This window comes from Vipera ursinii (genome assembly GCF_947247035.1).
Source record: "Vipera ursinii genome assembly, chromosome: Z".
Lineage (NCBI taxonomy): Eukaryota > Metazoa > Chordata > Lepidosauria > Squamata > Viperidae > Vipera > Vipera ursinii.
In genome coordinates this window covers 57,278,128-57,298,689 of record NC_139517.1, presented here as the reverse complement: position 1 = coordinate 57,298,689, position 20,562 = coordinate 57,278,128, and the positions used below count along the sequence as shown (strand labels likewise).

Here is a 20,562-nt window from a genome sequence, read left to right as displayed (position 1 = left end):
AAGCATTGTACATAATTCAGGCCATCCTTGAAGTGGCTAAGGAGGATGTCTTCTGGCCAGTTCAGTTTACTGGCAATGGCCCAGAATTCTTGCATATATTTATACCAGGCGTCTGCCTTGCTTCACTGTTTTGATCTTCTCATGGGCTTTCTGGTCAGCCAGGGGGTCCTTGAATCACCTTCTCAGTGAGGACATGATGTGGTTGAAGTTGTGAGCTCTGAAGCATTGGAATCATGCATGTTCACCATCCATTCTGCAGCCACCCCATCCAGAGCGTATTGCACAATATGGATATGGGCTTTGTTGCTGGGGACATCTCATCTGTATTCTTCCATGTAGCTGAGGACTTGTGTTAGGAAGAACCCCCAGCATTGCAACTCTCCCCTGAATTTCACATCAATGGTGGGAATCTTTGGATGGATCGGTACCTTTGCCACTGATGGTGTTGTCTCCCATCCTGGTCAGCAGCTGTGGGTCGGTGGGGAGTGGGGTCTGCTAAAGTGGTAGCTGTTGTCTCAGCAGTCTTAGTGGACATCCCCGGGACTTCAGCTTCCGATTCTGGCTGCAGCCCAAGGTATTGGTGTGGTCACGGGGTTCAGGTTTCTCATCCCCGAGAGAGCCGAGGGAACTTTTCATCAGGTCAATAGCTTTCTCTAGGATCCAGTTCGAGTGCTGCACGCTATCTCCTTCCTCTTCATTAAGGTGAAGGATCTCTCCATTTTTTGCTCCATTTTGGTGGCTGCCCCATCTTAGGGTCACCTTTCTCGATCTCTTCTCTCACTCATCTTTCTTTCCAATGCCCATTGACCACTGAGGTTTGTGGCTGTGCATTTCTACCACTTCTTCTTCTGAGCAGTAGGATGTCTCAGATCCCGACAGCTAGCAGGGTCCCTGCCAGAGGGAGGGCTCCCCCTTCACAGTGGACTCTTCCTTCCCTGCCCCATCATCTGACATTGTAGATTTTGCAAAGTCCTCCTTCCAGGTTGACTATTACTGCAGTTCCTGTCTAATGTCAGGACCCACTTCAACCCCACATCTTAAGAAAGCAGAACTCTTGGAAATGAATTTTTCCAACAGGAACCTTTATTAAGAGTAGTTGAGAGCAAAAAATTACATTGTAGCAGATAGAGGAAGCAGAGGCAATAAACCTGCGGGCACATCCCCCCTCCTCCTTGGGAGTATGGCAGAACCCAGGGAAAGGTGATGTTTGCTTTTGGGTTAGAGGGGATAGATAGAAATGAAATAGGAATGGGTTCTGAGATCATATGGTATTGTAACAAGTATTCTCTTTTCCAAATTGTACAAGTGTATGAAAACACATACCAGAAATCTACATTTAATCAAAATCCTTTGAGTGACCAGGTCAAAGGAGATCTTGTCCTTTTTACCATGATGAAGCTTGAAGTGGTTGTGGGTCAGGAAGAGGGAAATACCCATTTGTTAATTGATAGTTGGAGAAAGGACAGAGAGGATGGCATATGATTCCTATCTCAAGGCTGGAGCTGTTTTGCCTCTGTAACTAGTTGAAAGGAATCTCTTCCCTTCCATATGACATTTCATTGAATGCCAGGTTTGTGTTAATTTGAATGGAAAGACATTTAAATAACTTTAAATCCATAATCATTACTATTTTGGATATCGATGTTCAGAAATCACCTGTTATTGCAGCTGAGCCAGGACTGGTCCTTTTTTGCTTAGAGACGGATTCAGAATGTACATTTCAAAGCAGGTTATACTGTTCCAATTTTTTTAATGCTGCTATCTATTTAATTGTTAAGATGTCTGTTTTTGTAAAATGCCTGGAGCCTTTTGAGAATGAGCACTGGGAAATATATATATGACTGTGATGTCATCAAAGTGCAACATGAAATGGGTGTGATGATCCTGATGTTTAACACAAGCATATAAAAGTCAAAACTTGTGAAAACTTGTCATCTTACCTTAAAATAACATTCTGTAAGCTAGCATTGCAGAATATGCAATTATAAAGGATTTGGAAGAAACATTTTAAATAAAAATTACAATAATTGGTGGTTTTAACTTATCTTATGAGTGACATTATATATATATATATATATATATATATATATATATATATATATATATATATAGTGTCAGAAAAAAATGCTTCTCAAAAAGTATTAGGATCATCTAAGATGTTAGATGATCTACAGATCACACAATGAGATGAATACATGTTAAGTGCCATGTTAATATATATGTTAACAAATAAAATGCATAATAACTCAGTGTGTATATTCATCACATTTAATGGATGTGTCTGCTTGTAAATTTGCATATCTTAGCCATATACTATGCTTTTCATCATGTGTACTCCTTAGTGGGTCTTGAGTAAGAATCCATATTTAATAACTAAATAATAAATAAATAATTCCCTCTTCTTTCTCACCTGAAGCTAATTTATTGCTGCTAATGGCAATGAAAGACCATGAATTTTCTCCTGTAGGAAAAGATAGGCCAAAATTATGGATAAAGATACCTAAAACACCATAGTTTCATCTTCTTGATTTGGAGTAGCACATAAGCTTTATTACATTACATTACATTAATATCATTTTTTTCCAATTCTGAAAGGTTAAGATGTCACGTTCCTGTATGCATGTGCAGATGAATATATGCATGTGGGAAGGGGCATTGTGTATGCAAGGTTTTAGATAGGCATGGTTTCAAGTGCACTCAGGTAAATACAGTCCTTGAATGACTGATTCAGATCCTGATAGTTCCTTCTGAATCAACATTATCTGTCCTTTCTTTATGAAATATGAGTCTATGCCCAATAATAATTTGTAATACATATCAACCATTCAACAAGTAATGTCTGACAGATAGAAACTTCCTAACAACATGGGACTGAGCAAAGGGAAATCCTTCTGCTCCCATTGCCTGTATAAGTAGGAAAAGGACCAATAGTATATTTGTTGACAAAAGGAAAAAGCAGAATGGCTCCCTGCCTTAAAATAGCTGCAAATTTATATTTAAAATAGTAGGTATATAAGCTGACAAACATAAAAGAGAAGCTTTTTTGCACTTCTTGGATTTGGAAGGAGCTTCCTATATGATAAGCTTCTTATTCACACTTCTATTCCACTCCAGAAAGCAGTTTTTGAAATGAGCTTTTTCCCTGCTCAGTTGAAAAGATTCAACAATAAGTTTGTTTGGACAACTCTATTCCATTGTCTCTTTTGAAAAATGAAGGCTAAGAACTATTGTACCTAGGCTGCAAAAATTCTGCTGGCCACTAGATATGTACAAGGAACAGCTTGTCTGCTATTCCCCCCAAAATTATCATAATACTTTTCTCTAATTTTGTGATCTGTCTTTTCTGACAGAGTGAAATCAAGGTGTTTTGTTACCATTAGCAAAAAATGTTAAATTCTTTCCTTTTATTTAGAGATCAAATGGTTATTTACAGCCAAGATCTAGTTATTTTTAATTGAAGTGCTGTCAGTCAGATAACAAAAAGCAGACCCACCCAAACCAGCTCCTGGGACTTTATCTTGGCTGAAAAAATTGTTTGCTGTGACTAGAATATGATGTGCCAAGCTGAGATGGCATGGCAATAGCAGGTGTGGCACTGCCAGAAAACTAGACTCACAGTTTTGTATAAGAAAAATGATCTAATTAAACAGAGTGAATTAAATGCATGGATCAGAGTTGAAACATGTATTTGGGACTGGTTTCTATCAAGAAGCAAAGGAACACATTTGGGACTCAGATGTCTAGATGCCATTTAAATATTTTGTCCCAATGCTTGCTTCTTTGTTTGCAATTGCACAACCAGTTCCAGTTATTATTCTGAACATGCTTCTTAAAAATTAAATGGAGAATGCCTATTTTCCCCATCTTTCCACTTTGAAAGTCATCTGTTAGAAAATGCTTGTACGATTACATATCTATTAAAATTGCCACAAACTCTGACTTACAGTTTCTGGGTATGTAAAAGATGTTAAGGCATGAAATATGAACACCAAGAAGAGCCAATGTACAGCACATTAAATATAACTTAGTTAGTTAGTTAGTTAGTTAGTTAGTTAGTTAAATAGGAAGGTTTTGCTGAAGAACACCCAGATTCTATTTATTTGAAAAGTAGTATTAAAGCAGAATTTAGGAATAGCCAGCATCAAAGTAGTGTTTGCTTTCATGTTAAAGCAATTTGCACAAAAAGGAGGCTAACAACTTGTAATTGTTACAGAATAAGTAGTTAAGATGTGCAGTTTATATGTGTATTTCCCCCAAAATATACTTCATGCAGTACCTCATGAAATATTGTGCAAAAAGGTAGGAATATCAATGTGGAAAAGAATGTGCACTTCCTTTATCTGTCCTTTTTAACATTTTCAATTAAAAAAAAGGATTAGTATATGAAACAATGTGGAGTCAAAATGGAAATCAATTCAAAAAGATATTCCAAACTCTCCACAATCTGATTCTCCTTGTTCAACTGTCTGATATATTAACGTGGTTGCTCTTAAAGCCATACAAATCAATATAAAAAGTTAAAAATTACAAGTTTTGTTGACTTCAATAGGATTTAATTGAAAATAGCCTGGCTCCAATTCAATGTGTTAAAAGAATGGAAAAGATATTGATATTTTTGGATGCAGAGAAAGCCTTTGACCAATTGAATTGGCAATTTTTATTAAGAGTTGTTGAGGAGATGAATTTTGGAGAAGGTTTTCTACATGCTATGAAAGTTATATATCATCAACAAACTGCACAAATTATAGTTAATGGGGGATTAACAGAGACTTTTAAAATTGAAAAAGGTACAAGACAGGGTTGCCCCCATCACCATTATTGTTTGTTTTAACATTAGAGATTTTATTAATCAAAATTCGAGAGTCCTCTATGATAAAGGGAATTAAAATAAAACAGAATGATTATAGACTGATGACTTGGTTGTGACAGTATCCCAACCGTTACAGTCGGTTATAGATTTGATGGAAATTATAACTCAGTATGGTAAGGTTTCTGGGTTTAAGGTGAATAGTAATAAGACTAAGATATTATCTAAGAACTTATCTATGAGTGAAAGGGATATGTTATCTAAATTAACAGGTTTTGAAATAGTGAAGAAGGTTAAATATTTAGGAGTATATATTGCAGCCTCAAATGTAAAATTGTATAAGAATAATTATGAAACACTATGGTTGAAGGTACAAAGGGACTTGAATAATTGAAAAAAATTACAATTATCATTACTGGGAAGAATTGCAGTTGTTAAAATGAATGTTCTACCAAAGTTTCTTTTTTTGTTTCAAATGATACCTATATTGAAAAAGGATGCCAACCTTGATCAATGGCAGAAGGGTATTAACAAATTTATTTGGGTGGGGGAAAAACCAAGAGTTAAATTTAAGATTTTACAAGATGCCAGGGAAAGAGGGGGACTCAAGGTGCCGAATTTGAAATTGTATTATGATGCGGTTGCCTTGACGTGGGTTAGTGATTGGCTTAATTTAACTAACAAGAGAATACTGCATCTTGAGGGATGGGATTTGGTATATGGATGGCATGCATATTTGCTTTACGATAAGAAGGTGGACAGGGCTTTTAAATCCCATATTCTTAGAAGTGCTTTATTGCGTGTCTGGAAAAAGTATTATTATAAGTTAAATTATAAAATACCGATTTGGGGGATTTCTGGACACGCGATAGAGGGCGTATCTATGGGAGTGAGTATGGATATGGTTTCTTATAAGGAATTACTTAGATTGCAAGGGAAATGATTGGCAACTTAAATCATTAGAGGAGTTAAGACAAGAAAACATAAGTTACTCTTGGTTTCAATATACCCAACTGAAAGCTAGGTGGAAGTCAGATCAAAAGGTTGGCATCACAATTATGGATCAAAATTTAGTAAAACAAATTAGAGATTTAAATTGTGCATATATAAAGAGAATATATAATGCTTTAATTGAATTGGATTCAGAAATGGAACTGGTTAAAGACTGTATGATAAAGTGGGCACAAAATATTCAGGAACCAATTTCGTTGGACACCTGGGAGATAATTTGGGTCAGAAATGTTAAATTTACTCAGGCTCAAAACTTAAGAGAAAATTTTTATAAAATGTTTTATAGATGGCATCTGGATCCCAAGAAGTTGTCCAACATGTATCCTAATTTACAGTCTAAATGTTGGAGATGTGGTAGTTTAGACGCTACCTATTTTCACATGTGGTGGACTTGTAGAAATATAAAAGCTTTTTGGATCAAAATTTGGTGGAACATTCAAAAGATTTTTAAGAGAAAGATAAAGTTTTCTCCGCAATTGTTTTTATTGGGTATTGTTGTAGATTGTGATGTTAAAGAAACTAACTTGATGCTGAACATGATAACAGCAGCACGGTTACTGGTGGGACAATATTGGAAAAAGGGTAGTTTGCCCACTGTAGAAGAATGGGTGTTTAAAGTTTCGAATCTTGCAGAAATGTCTAAGATTTCTGCTTATTTGAAAGATCATTCACAGGAAAGATATATTTCAGTTTGGAGGAGATGGATAAATTATATTCAGAACAAATATGGGACTAAGAAGTTCCATTTAGCTTATGAGTAGATTTTAGTGGGATATTGTTATTGGTACTTTGTTTGTAGTTATGTTAAAGGGGAGTTAAAGCACATTATGAATTTGTTTAATTGTATATTATGCATAATTTTTATTTAGAATATGATTATTGTAATTATAATCCTGTATTTAGCTCTGGGAAGTGGGGGGGGGAAGTGGGCGGGTTTGGGGTGGGAGGGATTTGGGGATATATTGTAAAAATTTGTTTTTGTAAAACTCTTTAATAAAAAAAGAATGGAAAAGAATGATAAAATTATTTGCACTGTCACTTGATGCAAATGGAGGAAGCAGCAAATATACTTACTAATCTTTAGGCTTTGTTCAATTCAAAATCTGTCTTTAGTTTTAAAATACTTGCCAATCCAAACCAACATCATGATTTGCCTTGTTTTTATGGTCTTGAAATCACCATCAGTATTATCTGTATCTTATTTGAAAAGAAATACACAGTGAGCAGATATCTTTCCTAACTTGGTGGGATTGCTCTTTTATTATCAGGGAAAGAAAGTCCTCCAGTAAGCGATGCTCCAGATGATGCTGATGAGCCCATGCCTGTACCAGAAGATCTTTCAACTAGCACAGGAGGATTGCCAAATTCTAGAAATGAAAGAGTTTTGGGTAAGATTGTTGGTACATGGGTTGATTCTGCTCTGTCATGCATAAGTTGTTTCACTTATACTTGGGAGAAAAATATTTAAGTCTGTACTCTCATTTTTCACAAAGCCTCTTTTTGATGTTTCTTTTCTGTCTTAAATAAAATAAATGTTCAGATTTAAAGAAAATATCAGGCAACCCTCTAACTTGAAAAAAAATCTGTTCAGTTTCCCCAAAAGGATGTCATAATGAAGAACTAAATTTATAAAGGCATGGATTATAGGGGAAGAGCTAACTTTGTAGTGGCTGCATCTGGACTCTGAACGTTCTGCCTAGGGAGGCCTGTCTCATTTACTCTCTACTATACTGATAGTCCTTAGTCCTTGACTTAAAGTATTTTTAATGGCTATTCAAAGTTACAATGGCACTGAAGAAAGTAACTTACAACCAGTCCTTAAATGAATATTGCAGTATCTTTGCAGTCACATGATTAAATTTTGGATGCTTGGCAACCAACCAACATAATGGTTGCCATGCCTTATGCCTTGATCACATTTATAATGTTCCTGGAGGGCTTCCAATAAGCAAAGTCAAATGGGGAAGCTGGATTTGCTTAATGACCTCATGACACACTTAGCAACTGCAACATAAAGATAATAAAATTGGGGGCAACTTATTTAATGACCATGTCACTTAGCAATGGAAGTTGGAAGTTCTTGTTACAATTGTGGTTGTAAGTTGAGACTACCTGTAGCAACATTTCCAGAGGCCTTCAAAGTAAATTTGCTGCTTTATTATTTTTGTTTTTTTATCAAAGTTGTAGGGATTCTGTACATATTACTGTACTTTAAATATTGCTATGTTTTGATTGAATCTGCAAGCCACTACTTTACACTATACTATATAGAGGATGGTGCATAGTAGATAATGGATAACAAATAGTATGTGTGTTTGTGTATGTGTGTGTATACATAAACACATACACACATAATTACACAAATTGTCCCATGTTTCCTAAAGTGCAGTTACACAAATAATTCCTTATGACAGTATTATGGCCATACTGGGAGATTTCATGCTTTGCTACATGTGAATGTGCATGTGTCTATGAACTTAGTGTGGTTTCTTCCCACTCTGTGTTTCTTTTGATCCCATGATAAGTAAAAAAGAGATAAGACAAAACTTTTTATCATGACAGTTGCAGCACAGCCATGAGGAAACATTCTTGCACAGCAAATGGATGATGTTGCCAATATCTATAAAACATTTACCTCTTTATTTTCAGAGGAACAAGCAGAACTAATGTATGGAATGAATTATAGGTTTGGTAATTCCTTTTATCACTATTCTGTAGAACAGTAGTTTGGGATTGAAACAATTTTATCTCCTCAGATTTTACAAATAAATTTATCATCACAAATAACAAGAATTATATCTTAAATATGATCAATATTACCATTGGCCGATGAAATTTACCAATTGTTTAGTATTTTTATTTAGTTTACTCAAAGAAAGAAAAATGTTTATATCTGGAGAAGAATTAGATGTAATAGACCACTACATATACTTGGCCAATGGATCTCAATGGTAGGTGATACAATAAAGGAAATTGAAATGTAGCCAGTGGCAGGCATTCGGCAAGCTAAGCATAATTTTCAAGAACAACCTCTCCCTATGTCTGAAGAGAAATGTTTTCAATCAGTGTGTGCTACCGGCTCTAACATATGCCAGTGAAACATTGACACTAACCTCACAATTGCTACAAATGCTACAAGTGGCACAAAGAGCCACAGAAAGATACATGCTCAGCATTACAAGACAAGACTCGCACATCGATTAGAAAACAAACAAAAGTATAGAATATCATCAAGAGAATAAAAGAATTGAAATGGAAGTTGGTTGGTCAAATAGCAAGAAGAACTGATGGCAGGTGGACTAAAGCAGCCATAGAATGGATTCCACTTGATAAAAAATGTCCACAAAAGAGACCTAAAACAAGATGGAGTGATTAACAAGTATTGTGGGCCCAATTAGCAAAAGGAAGCTCAGGACTATATTGGTTGGAAACATGCAGAAGAAGCCTTCATCCTGTGGCTCCCAGTCGCCCGGTGCGCGTGCACCTCTCCGAATGGGCGGTTCTAAACCGGCACCAGCAGGTCTCCAAATGGGTGTTCGGGCGGCAGTTTGGAGGTCCCGTGGGTGGCTCCGGCGACGCCCGGGCTGAAGGCACCGCCGCAACCCAGCGCCCATCACCACAGAGACCCGTCACCGCTGGCGTGCAGGTGCATCCACATTAAAAAAAGTGGAACCGTGCGCGTGTATCCACGCACGCACATGCGCAAAAAACATTTTGCGCATGCACAAAACATTTTGTTTTATGCGCATGCGCGTGCGTGGATGCACGCACGTGGCTCCCACTTTTTTTTATGTGTAATGGAACCGGTTCCCAGTGGCTCTTTTGCTTTTTCAGGTTGCCGACCCCTGGGATAGACAATAGCTAAAATGATGATGATGATTTAATTTACTACATTTTAACAAACACACAATGGTTACCATATGAATACCTCAGGTTTGTGGTGATTATTTGTGGTCATTAAAGGAAGAAAGTTTCTTTAAACATTTTTTAAGAAGTTTTTTGCCATTCCAAATGATTTATGAAATATAAATATAATGAAATACAGTAATGCAATACTTTTGAAGGATTTTTTATCCAATATACATAAGAGAGCAAATCTGATGTCATTTTTAAGGTATAAGGCTAGAAATCTTCAGCATTCTCACAAACCATAAAGTTACTTATTTAATTTAATTTATTTATTTTATTTAATTTAATTTGTATACCACCCTTCTCCCGAAGGACTCAGGGCGGTGAACAGGGCAATAAATACTAAAATACCAAAATACAAAAATTAAAAACAGATTAAACCATAGTGCCCAAATACAATAAATAAATTACTTTAAAACAATAATTAAAATCCAAACCCATCAGACAAGGCCGGCTTGTTCAAACAAATAGGTTTTTAGATCACGTCAGAAGGAGTGAAGGTCGGGAGCCATCCGGAGCTCAACCGGTAAATGGTTCCAAAGGTCAGGTGCACCCACAGAGAACGTCCTCCCCCTGGGGGCCACCAGTCGGCATTCTCTGACCGGTGGCACCCTGAGGAGGCCCTCTCTGTGGAAGCGCACTGGGCGGAGGGAAGTTGATGCCGGCCGCAGGTGCTCCCTAAGGTAATCCGGACCCATGCCATGTAGGACTTTGTAGGTCATTACCAGCACCTTGAATCTCACCCGGAAGGCAACTGGAAGCCAATGAAGCTCACGAAGCAGAGGTGTAACATGGGAGTATCGGGAGACCCCCAACACAACTCGCACGGCTGCATTCTGCACCAGTTGGAGCCTCTGAGTGGTCCTCAAGGGCAGCCCCATGTAGAGAGCGTTGCAGTAGTCTAACCGAGAGGTCATGAGCGCATGAGGTCACGAGCGCATGAGTGACTGTATGCAAGGCATCCCGGTCTAGATAGGGCCGCAACTGGCGCACCAGGCGAACCTGGGCAAAGGCCTCCCCCTAGTCACATTTTATCCAATTAAAAGTTAGAAGTTTGGTTTTGGCAAATCCATGTTTACATCTAATAATCACCATATTGTTTTTAAGACACTTAGCAAATAAGGTTATGAATTTCCAATTATTGATGTTGAGCTGATTGGTAGATTTTTTGTTTTCCTCTTGAAATATAGGCACATTTTTTTCCTTTTCTAGTCATAAGTGTTCATTCTTTCTCCAGGATTTCTCAAAAGTGATATCTAAAGATTGAGGCAGGCCATCAGTACTCTAGGATGCAATACATGTGATTCTGGTGGTTTAAATTCATTGAAGTAAATGTGTGCGTCCTGGCCATCTGTGCTTTGGATGTCTTCTGATTTTTTTTCTTCATTGTAACTGCATGTTGAATTTTTTCCCTTTTATATTCTTGAGTACCATCTTGAGTTACTTTTCCAAGGAATCTTATCTACCTTGATAAAATCACTTTTTGGAAGTCCAGGATAAGCTTTGCTTACATTCAGCTTTAATTTCCCTTAAAATCAAGAATTCCAGCACCGTTTAAGGATTCTGAATCCAACCCATAAATGAATTATGGCCAGATATTTTTTAAGTGCCAGTATTCAGGTATTGTTGCTGTTGTTGTTTCCAATGGGAAAGGTCCTATTTTTTCCAAAAACAGTTGCTTGGTTTTTTATTATATTAATACAACAGCAAAGTGGAATATGGGAAACAAATAATTAAATTGATGTTGCTCAAATCCAGCGACGCATTTGTTCTCTCCTTTTTCTCCCCTTTAGAATCTTTGTTCCATGCTGAAATATAGGTCCACACCCAACAAACAAAATAAAAAGTCAAGCACACTAAAGAAAAAGAGGAAATATTCTACTCCTGATTGGGAAATATGGTTTATTTATTTGGGAAGAATGCTATTCATCTAGCCACTATCTTTAAAAAAGCAACATATTCTAGAAATATTAGCTAGTATAGAACAGAATGATTTCTTATGTCTAAACTTTGTTGTTAATTGTGAAGTCATGTCCGAGCCATTGCGACCCCATGGACAACGTTCCTCCAGGCTTTCCTGTACTCTACCATCTTCTGGAGTCCATTTAGGCTCACAGCTACTGCTTCGGTGATTCTATGTTAGGCTGTTAGGTGGCTGTTAGGCTTTTAAATGGGACATAATCTTATGCAGAATTGACTTGGGAGGCTGGTGTGTGGTGTAGTTGGTTCACATGGTGTGGTAGGATGGAGGGTTTGTTGTCACTGTGTGTTGGGGGGAGAGAGCACAGGGGGAGGCTCAACTAATCTCAATGTACACATGTTGTACTTTGACAATAAAGGTTTATTATTATTATCCAGCCACCTCATTCTGTGTCGTCCCCTTCTTCTCTTGCCCTCAACCTTTTTGAGTAAACTTATATATTCCCAAACTCATGGCAGAGATTCCTAATTCTGTATCACTTCAAACTGTATAAAGAATTTATAACCTGACTGAAGATCCCTCACATGGAGCTTTCCTGTCTCTTCTTCTATTGGGAACATATCTCAGATTGGTACATATGATAGCAGTGTTCCAATATCTAAGGGATTGCCCACAAAGAAGAGGGAGTCAACATATTCTCCAAAGTATCTGAAGACAGGACAAGAAACAATGGATAGAAACTGATCAAAGAGAGAAGCAAGAATTAAGAATATTTTTTGATAGATAGAACAATCAGTGGAAAAACAGTCAGGAATCAGGGCTGAATATGGAACAAGAACAGTATTGATCACTCTTTTTGATGATCTCTGGTGGGAGCGGGATGTGGATAGATGCATCTATCCTTGCTCTACTTGATCTCTCAGCAGCTTTCAATACCATTGACCATGTATCCATCTGGAGCAGCTTCGGGGGTTGGGAGTGGAGGAGTCTGTGCTATCCTGGTTCATTTTCTTCCTCTGTGGCCATTCTCAGTTGGTGTTACAGTAAGAGGAGATGAAAAATCCAGCCCTCACCCACTGCTTTGTAGGGTCCTGCAGAGCTCAGTACTCTCTCTGCCCCTATTGAACATCTACATGAAGCTGTTGTGTGAGATCATCCATCACTACAGACTGAGATGTCATCAATATGTTAATGATACTCAGCTATATATCTCAGCCCATGGTGACCTCCTTTTTGCAGTGCCTGGAGGCTGTTAGAATAAAAATAGGTGGTATGATTTGTAATTTGTTCAAAAGATAAAATAATACATAATCTCAAAGATCAATAATTCAAAGCATGGAATTTATATAGCATTTTAGTTCCTCAAGGCAATTCATAGCACAAACAAAGGAACAAATCATACAAATTCTTATCATGGGGAGGGACTAAAAATGGGGAATAATAAAGGAAAGATAAGCAAACATATACAGTGGGCAGAGATTAAGGCTGAATCCTATTAATGTAAGTTAATTAAGTTAAGCAGAATTTCACTGAAAACATAAATATTGGGGAGGACTTCTTAAACATTTTTATGGTAACTATATGTCAAACAGTTATCTTATTATTGTACAATCCTATCTGTATCTCTGTAGAAATTCATTGAATTTAGTGGGACCAGCAGTGCAATTTTACATGTCTAGACCAGGGGTAGGCAACCTTGGCTCTTTTATGACTCATGGACTTCAACTCCCAGAATTCCTGAGCCAGCATGGCTTAGCTTGGAAACCTCTCCCTTTCCCCTCAATGTAGCTGGCTCAAAAATTCTGGGAGTTGAAGTCCACAAGTCATAAAAGAGCCAAGGTTGCCTACCCCTGGTCTAGACTTATTAGTCCAACTGCTACCCAGGTGATTGTAGAATTGCAACATTAGTTGTTTGCTTGTATAAAATCCCTGTGAAAGAGAAACAAAATCCCTCTCTCTCCTTAGTGTCTGTTAAATGTGCAAAATTGATACATCCTAAAACCAAGTAACACCATCAGCAAAGGAGAAATTTGTTGATGATTATCACTAATCTCAGGAAAGAAGCAAACGGAAAGAAAAAAAATCAGCTTTCCGTGCTGTGCAGGGGAGGAAAGAAAGATGGTTCTGGCTAAATGTGAAGATATGAGAGCGTGTACTCAGTTGTGTGGCTTTTTCAGTTCGGATAATGAGGCTGTTGATGTTATCTGCAGTGGTAGGAAGTCATTTTTATCTGTGAAGCACATCTCTCCCATTCTGATAAGTCCTGTGGACTTTAAATTATCTAGCAAGATCTCTGGCTTAACATCAGGGTTCAACTCAGGTATTTAGGACTGTCACAAGAAAAGGGTCCTTTTAGCCAAAAAGAGAATCAATCTGCTTAACCATAGGATTGCTGGGCAGGATAGTTTGAGGGAGGGCACTTCTATGCTTGGCAGACTCAGTAAGCACAAAACTTTCCTGTATCTGTCTTTCACAAATATAGGGAGAGTCACAGCTCTATTTTTCCAAATCAGTTTTAAAGAAAAACTGCTATCACTGAAGCCAGTTTACCAAAGTTATTGCTATTATTTCCAGATTGTTAGTTTGAAAATGAATTATTCAGAGAATAAAACTTTTTTTGTTCAGAAACTATAGCTTTGAGTTCATAGGAACATTTACTGAAATTCTACATTTAAAAAAAATAATCACATATGCCAAAGCATGCATTTTTAATAGAGATTAATCAATAAAGAGATATGCAGAGTTTATTTTAGGATAAAGTAGGAGAGGAAATGATTAAAAAAGAAAAGTTAAATTTAAAGAATGCACATTGTGCATTTCTGCTTTACCACAATGTCTCTGTCCTCAGAATACCAACCCTTGGACAACCAACTGACCTTTCAAATCACACAGCTACACTATGCTTGCACAGACAGATTTCTAGTCCACTGCCACTTCATCCAATAGTGAAATGCAATAGTAAAATGCAAATAATATCTAAATGAACAGAAAGTATTCTAAGTGAATAGAAACAAAATTATTTAAAAATAATAACTTGCTCATATTCATTATTTAGGGATGTCCCATATGTGCAAAATCTCCATTCTGTCTGAACATTTTACCTGAAAGTGCCTTCAGTTTGATAGAGTAGGAGTTTTATATAGACACAAAACATTCAATCAATCTGTAAAAATTTTCAATCAGTAAATATTTTCATATTCCCAAGGATTGAGAGACTGACACTTTAATATAAATATGAAGTCTGTATGGGATTTATATTTTTGTCCATGGAAGGAAGTTGTATATAACTATAAATTTATTAGGTACAAACTTCAAACTGAATATGATATAGAAAATTGTTCAAATGAAATCAAAAGATGACTCAATTTATTGGAATCATGATACTACTAAAGATTAACTTTTCTCTTTCTGCCATTTTCATCTACTCTAAAACTGCTATTAGCTGTAACTGAATAAGAAATTACATCCATAAAAAGCTTTCACCTTAATTTTATAGGATGAAGGGATTGAATTAGCAGGGTCTTTCTAAGATATTGCTATTTCTATTCTGGTTCACATAAAGAAGAAAAATCAGAAGAAAAATAAATTAGTATAGAAATGTGTACATGGCTAGAAACAACACTCAATAACTTGAGTTGTATATTAATAATTTACTTTGTTATCTGTACATGATCTTCTCTTTGTGCAGTCAAATGTTATCTTTGTCCTACTGTAGAGCATTATTTCACCCCACTTTTTGGTTTAGTTCTCAAACTTTTGCCTAGGTTTTTGCCAGTAAAAAAACAACAGAGCCAGTATTTTGAGGATTATGACTATTAATTTCAAAATTAATTTCATTAAGATTTATTATGCTTGTTATTTTCAAAATATAAAATCCAGACATCTTAAAATTTCACCATCATAACTTATACATATTCTGAATTAAATTCATTCATTCATTCATTCATTCATTCATTCATTCATTCATTCATTCATTTTGTTTAATTCAACTTTGGCATATCCTGACTTTAGAATTACTCTAGGTGGCAAAATTTTAGTATCAGTTCTGATAGAATTGAATTAGATAATCATTGAAGCTAGAGTCACAGGCTTTGAACTTTGTTTGATCAAAACTAAATTATTGCTGACTCATTCCAGCCTTAATATCTGAAGCTTCAATGCATTTTCTTAATTTATCTCTGCATCTCTGCTATATCTATTACAATGTCATAGACTTTATGTTGATCCTAATTGGAATTATATTTCTAATATAATTATTTGATGTGTTGAATTGAAGCAAGAAAAGAAATGCATATCTATTTTTTTGAGTATAACTTCAGTAAGAATTGTTCACAGAACAATCTGGTTTACCTTGACTGCAAAATCTACTTAATTCTGTTTTACTCAAATCAGAGATAATTCTCTGTAATTTAACTCTGCTTGCTTGCGATTGGACCTTGATTTATTAATTTCATTTCTACTGAAATTAATAGTTGTTGTTGGTTGTTAATTGTTGATTTTGGGACATTTGCTATATAACTGAATGTCTGAATTCAGTACACTGTCAAGCAGCCCCTCTTACAGCAGTACATAATTTCCTTTTCTCACTTGTTATGATTGCAGAGAATAGGACGTTTATAGTGTAGAGTTCAATCTTACTGTTATCCACTCAGAAGCAAGTCCCATTGAGACCAATAGCACTTATCTAGTATTGTTGTTGTTAGTTGCGAAGTCATGTCTGACCCATCACAACTGTATTGTCTGCTGCGGGTTCCCGGTAAAATAAGAGGACAACAGGCTTGAACTCGATCAGCTGTTTATTGCCTCAAAGGAACAAGTAAGCAAGTTTGAAACCCCCCCCCCCTTATATAGAGGCGCCGGCGAGCCTCCAGCCAATCCTAGTCCTTGGATTCTCCCGCCGTTCCGGTTTCATCCAATCCGCGTGGACCGCGTGTGCAGCTGTCAGATTCAGCTGTCGTCGGTAGCCGCATGTGGAGCTGTCATCAGTAACCACGTGTGGAGCTGTCAGCAGTAGCCGCGTGTAGAGCTGTCAGCTGTCAGAGCTGTCACTTGCGTTTCTTTACGTTTAACAGTTTAAACTCACATATATTACATCCCTTCCCCCCAACAATTAAACAGTTAACTTATTTACATGGTGTTGCATTTGGATGTTCATTTGGCCTGACCCTTGGGTTTCAGCCAAACGTAGTCCTGTATGTATGCAGGTGGTCTTCTGGTTCTGCTGCAGTGACGTAGGGGTCGGTCCCTTGTCCTTTCCCCGGGTAGGGATAGGGGATTGGTTGTTGTGGACTCTGGGTTGTCTGGTTGCCCAGAAACGGCGGTGTGGCTGGTCTGTGGGATAGGGATTTCCTCTGGATCTGGGAGGTTCCTGTTTTCCTCATGTTGGGGTGATTCTACTGTGCTAGGGGTAATGTGAACAGGTTCCCTTGCAACTGGGAGTGTCTCAGGGCCCGAGGGGTAGTTACTAGGTCCTCTTTTTCTTAACTGGTCAATGTGACATCTTAACTGCTGGCCCCCTTCCCCCTCAACCTGATATGAAACTGGCCCTGTGCATAGAATAATTGCCCCAGGCAGTCATTTGTCTCCCAATCCAAAATTCCTGGCCCATACAAGATCCCCAATGTTAAATAGATGCGGTGGGGGGAGTAGTTCAGGTCCGGGTGCAGTCTGTCCAGTCTGGTGGTTAGGCAATGGCCCCGGCGTAATTCCGCAGGGCTTTTGCCAGTAGCTGTGCAGGGGATTGAGTGTTGTGCTAACAGGAACTGTGCCAGACGTTGGTGCCAGTTGCTGGAGATGATACGGCGCAATGAGTCTTTGGTAGCCCTCACCATAACTTCTGCCAGGCCATTAGTGGAAGGCCAGAAGGGAGCCAAGGTGACATGTTTAATTAAGTTGGCCTTGATGAAAATCTAGAAGGGACGCGGTGGCTCAGTGGGTTAGGACACTGAGCTTGTCGATCAGAAGATTGGCAGTTTGGCGGGTCGAATCCCGAGTGCCACGTAACAGAGTGAGCGCCTGTTACTCGTCCCAGCTTCTGCCAACCTAGCAGTTCGAAAGCATGTAAAAATGCTAGTAGAAAAATAGGGACCACTACGGTGGGAAGGTAACAGCGTTCCGTGCGCCTTTGGCGTCTAGTCATGCCGGCCACATGACCACGGAGATGTCCTCGGACAAGCGCTGGCTCTTCGGCTTTGTAACGGAGATGAGCACCGGCCCCTAGAGTCAGAAACGACTAGCATGCATGTGCGGGGGAACCTTTACCTTTACCTTTTGATGAAAATCTGGAAATCAGCAGAAGTGAATTGTGGTCCATTGTCAGACACTATAATATCTGGGAGACCATGTGAGGTGAAGAGCCCCCTCAGCACTTGTACTCAGACTTCTAACTGGGATGACCTCTAGCCACCTGGAATAGCTGTCATCTACAATAAGGAACAGCTGTCCTTGGAAGGGTCTGGCAAAATCTATATGTATCCTTGACCAGGGTCTGTGCGTAGGCTCCCACTTGTGTAGTGGTGCATGAGGAGGCCCTGGTCTGGACTGCTGACATGGGTAGCATCCAGCTACATGCTTTTCTATGTCTTGCTGTATGCCTGGCCACCACAGGTAGCTCCTAGCTAAAGCTTTCATTTTTACTGTGTCACGATGACCCTCGTGCAGTGTAGCAATTCCCTTAATTCTAATTGGGGCTTGTTGAAAGTCTGCCAGTTTCATGGGGGTGGGCTTAAGGGAAATCCTCCTTTTGCTGAGGCTGCAAATGTTTTTAAAAGTGTCCATTGAGATTATTGAGACAGAGGACCCAGAGTCCACCTCCATTTCACAAGGAATTCCTTGTAATTGGACCCTGATTCTAATCTTGGGCCTCAGCAGTTGGTGGAAATTTAAATGGCTGTCAGGTTTACCAAGCCAGTTTGTAGTCTGTACCAATGGTTTGGGGACTCTGTGTCTGGGGGAAGGGGGTTGGTCATACCTGGCAGGGAAGAATCCAGGTAGTTAATGGTTCCGCGGTTCTTGCTGTGGCAGATGGTACGGATATGGCCGGTCTTGCCGCACTCGTGGCATCTGGCATTCCTGAATTTGCAGGATGCCCATGGGTGAGGTGCTCCGCAGCTTGCACATTTTTGCCCTCAGTTTGTTGTGTGGGGAATCTGTGGTCTGTTAGGGCCTCTTCTGTCATTTCGTTGTGTTTGAGACTTCGTATATTGTTGTTGGAGTGCGTTGATTTCATTGTCGGGCTCTGTGGTTTCCTCCTCGCTGTCAGCTTGAAGGCATTGATGGACTGACCCGTTGGTCCCATTGGTGGTGGGGTCTTGATGTTCATTATGCGTGGCTTTGTATGCCTGGATTTCGCTCACTACCTCAGTGAGGCTCATAGTCGGTTTGGCAACTATTTTCCTTTGGAGCCACTTGTCCAGGAGTCTGAGGACAATCTGGTCCCGGATCCTATCTTCTAGGTCTGGGAAATGGCACCGGTGTGTGGTGTGTCATACGGCCGTGACGAAGTCGGTTGCAGCTTCCCCGGACTGCTGGGTTCGCTGGGCAAATCGGAGTCACCAGTAGAGCTCCGATCGGGCAGGTACGAAGTGCTTTGTTACCATATCCATCAGGTTCACATATGGAACAGCACTGACTGGGTCCAGATTGCAGAGGCTGGTGGCGACATTTTATACGGCTGAGCCGCTGAGGCAAAGTAGAGCCGCTGCCTTCATGCGGTCTTCAGTTATTCTGTTGAACAGGAGGTAGCCTTCAACTTGTCCCAGATGTGATTCCCATCGCTCTGGGTATTTGAGGTTGAACTCCTTGATCTGTACAACTGCTGCCATGCTGTCTCGGTAATTACTGTTTCATGGTGATTTCGGGGATTAGTTTCCCCAGAGACTTTGCTCAGTGACTTGTCAGCTCGTGACTTCACTCTTATGTGGGTCCGTGAAGCAGTACCATCTCGTCACCAGATGTATTGTCTGCCGCAGGTTCCTGGTAAAATAAGAGGACAACAGGCTTGAACTCGATCAGCTGTTTATTGCCTCACAGGAACAAGTAAGCAAGTTTGAACCCCAACTTATATAAAGGCGCCAGCGAGCCTACAGCCAATCCCAGTCCTTGGATTCTCCCACCGTTCTGGTTTCATCCAATCCATGCGGACCGCATGCGCAGCTGTCAGATTCAGCAGTCATCGGTAGCTGCTTGTGGAGCTGTCATCGGTAACCGCATGTGGAGCTGTCAGTGGTAGCCACGTGTAGAGCTGTCAGCTGTCAAAGAGCTGTCACTTGCGTTTCTTTACGTTTAACAGTTTAAACTCACATATATTACAACAACCCCATGGACAACGTTCCTCCAGGCCTTCCTGTCCTCTACCACCTTCTGGAGTCCATTTAGGCTCATGCCTACTGCTTCAGTGACTCCATCCAGCCACCTCATTCTCTGTCATCCCCTTCTTCTCTTGCCGTCAACCTTTCCCAGCATTAGGCTCTTCTCCAGTGAGTCCTTCCTTCTCATTAGGTGGCCAAAGTATTTGAGTTTCAACTTCAGGATCTCACCTAAAGAGCAGTCAGGGTTGATCGCTTCTAGAACTGACTGGTTTGATTGCCTTACAGTCCAAGGGACTCCAGGAGTCTTCTCCAGAAACATAGTTCAAAGGCTTCAATTCTTTGGTGCTCAGCCTTTCCTATGGTCCAACTTTCACAGCCATACATTGCAACTGGGAAGACCATAGCTTTGACTATACACACTTTTGTTGGCAGGGTGATGTCTCTACTTTTTAGTATGCTGTCTAGATTTGCTATAGCTTTCCTCCCCAGGAGCAAGCGTCTTTTAATTTCTTGGCTGCAGTCCCGTCTGCAGTGAACTTGGAGCCGAGGAAAATAAAATCTGTCACTACCTCCAGTTCTTCCCCATCTATTTGCCAGGAATTGAG

General features: G+C 39.2%; 1 protein-coding gene across 7 annotated transcripts in view; it reads left to right on the top strand.

Moving 5' to 3' along the window:
* The window catches only part of IKZF1 (IKAROS family zinc finger 1), a 115,239-nt gene that overhangs the window by 33,429 nt on the left and 61,248 nt on the right, over positions 1-20,562 (top strand). For all 7 annotated transcript variants that reach the window (XM_083377133.1, XM_083377132.1, XM_083377138.1 and 4 more), the window contains exon 3: positions 7,087-7,206. In XM_083377133.1, the coding sequence (XP_083233259.1) occupies positions 7,087-7,206 (120 nt within the window). The remainder of the gene's footprint in view (positions 1-7,086; positions 7,207-20,562) is intronic.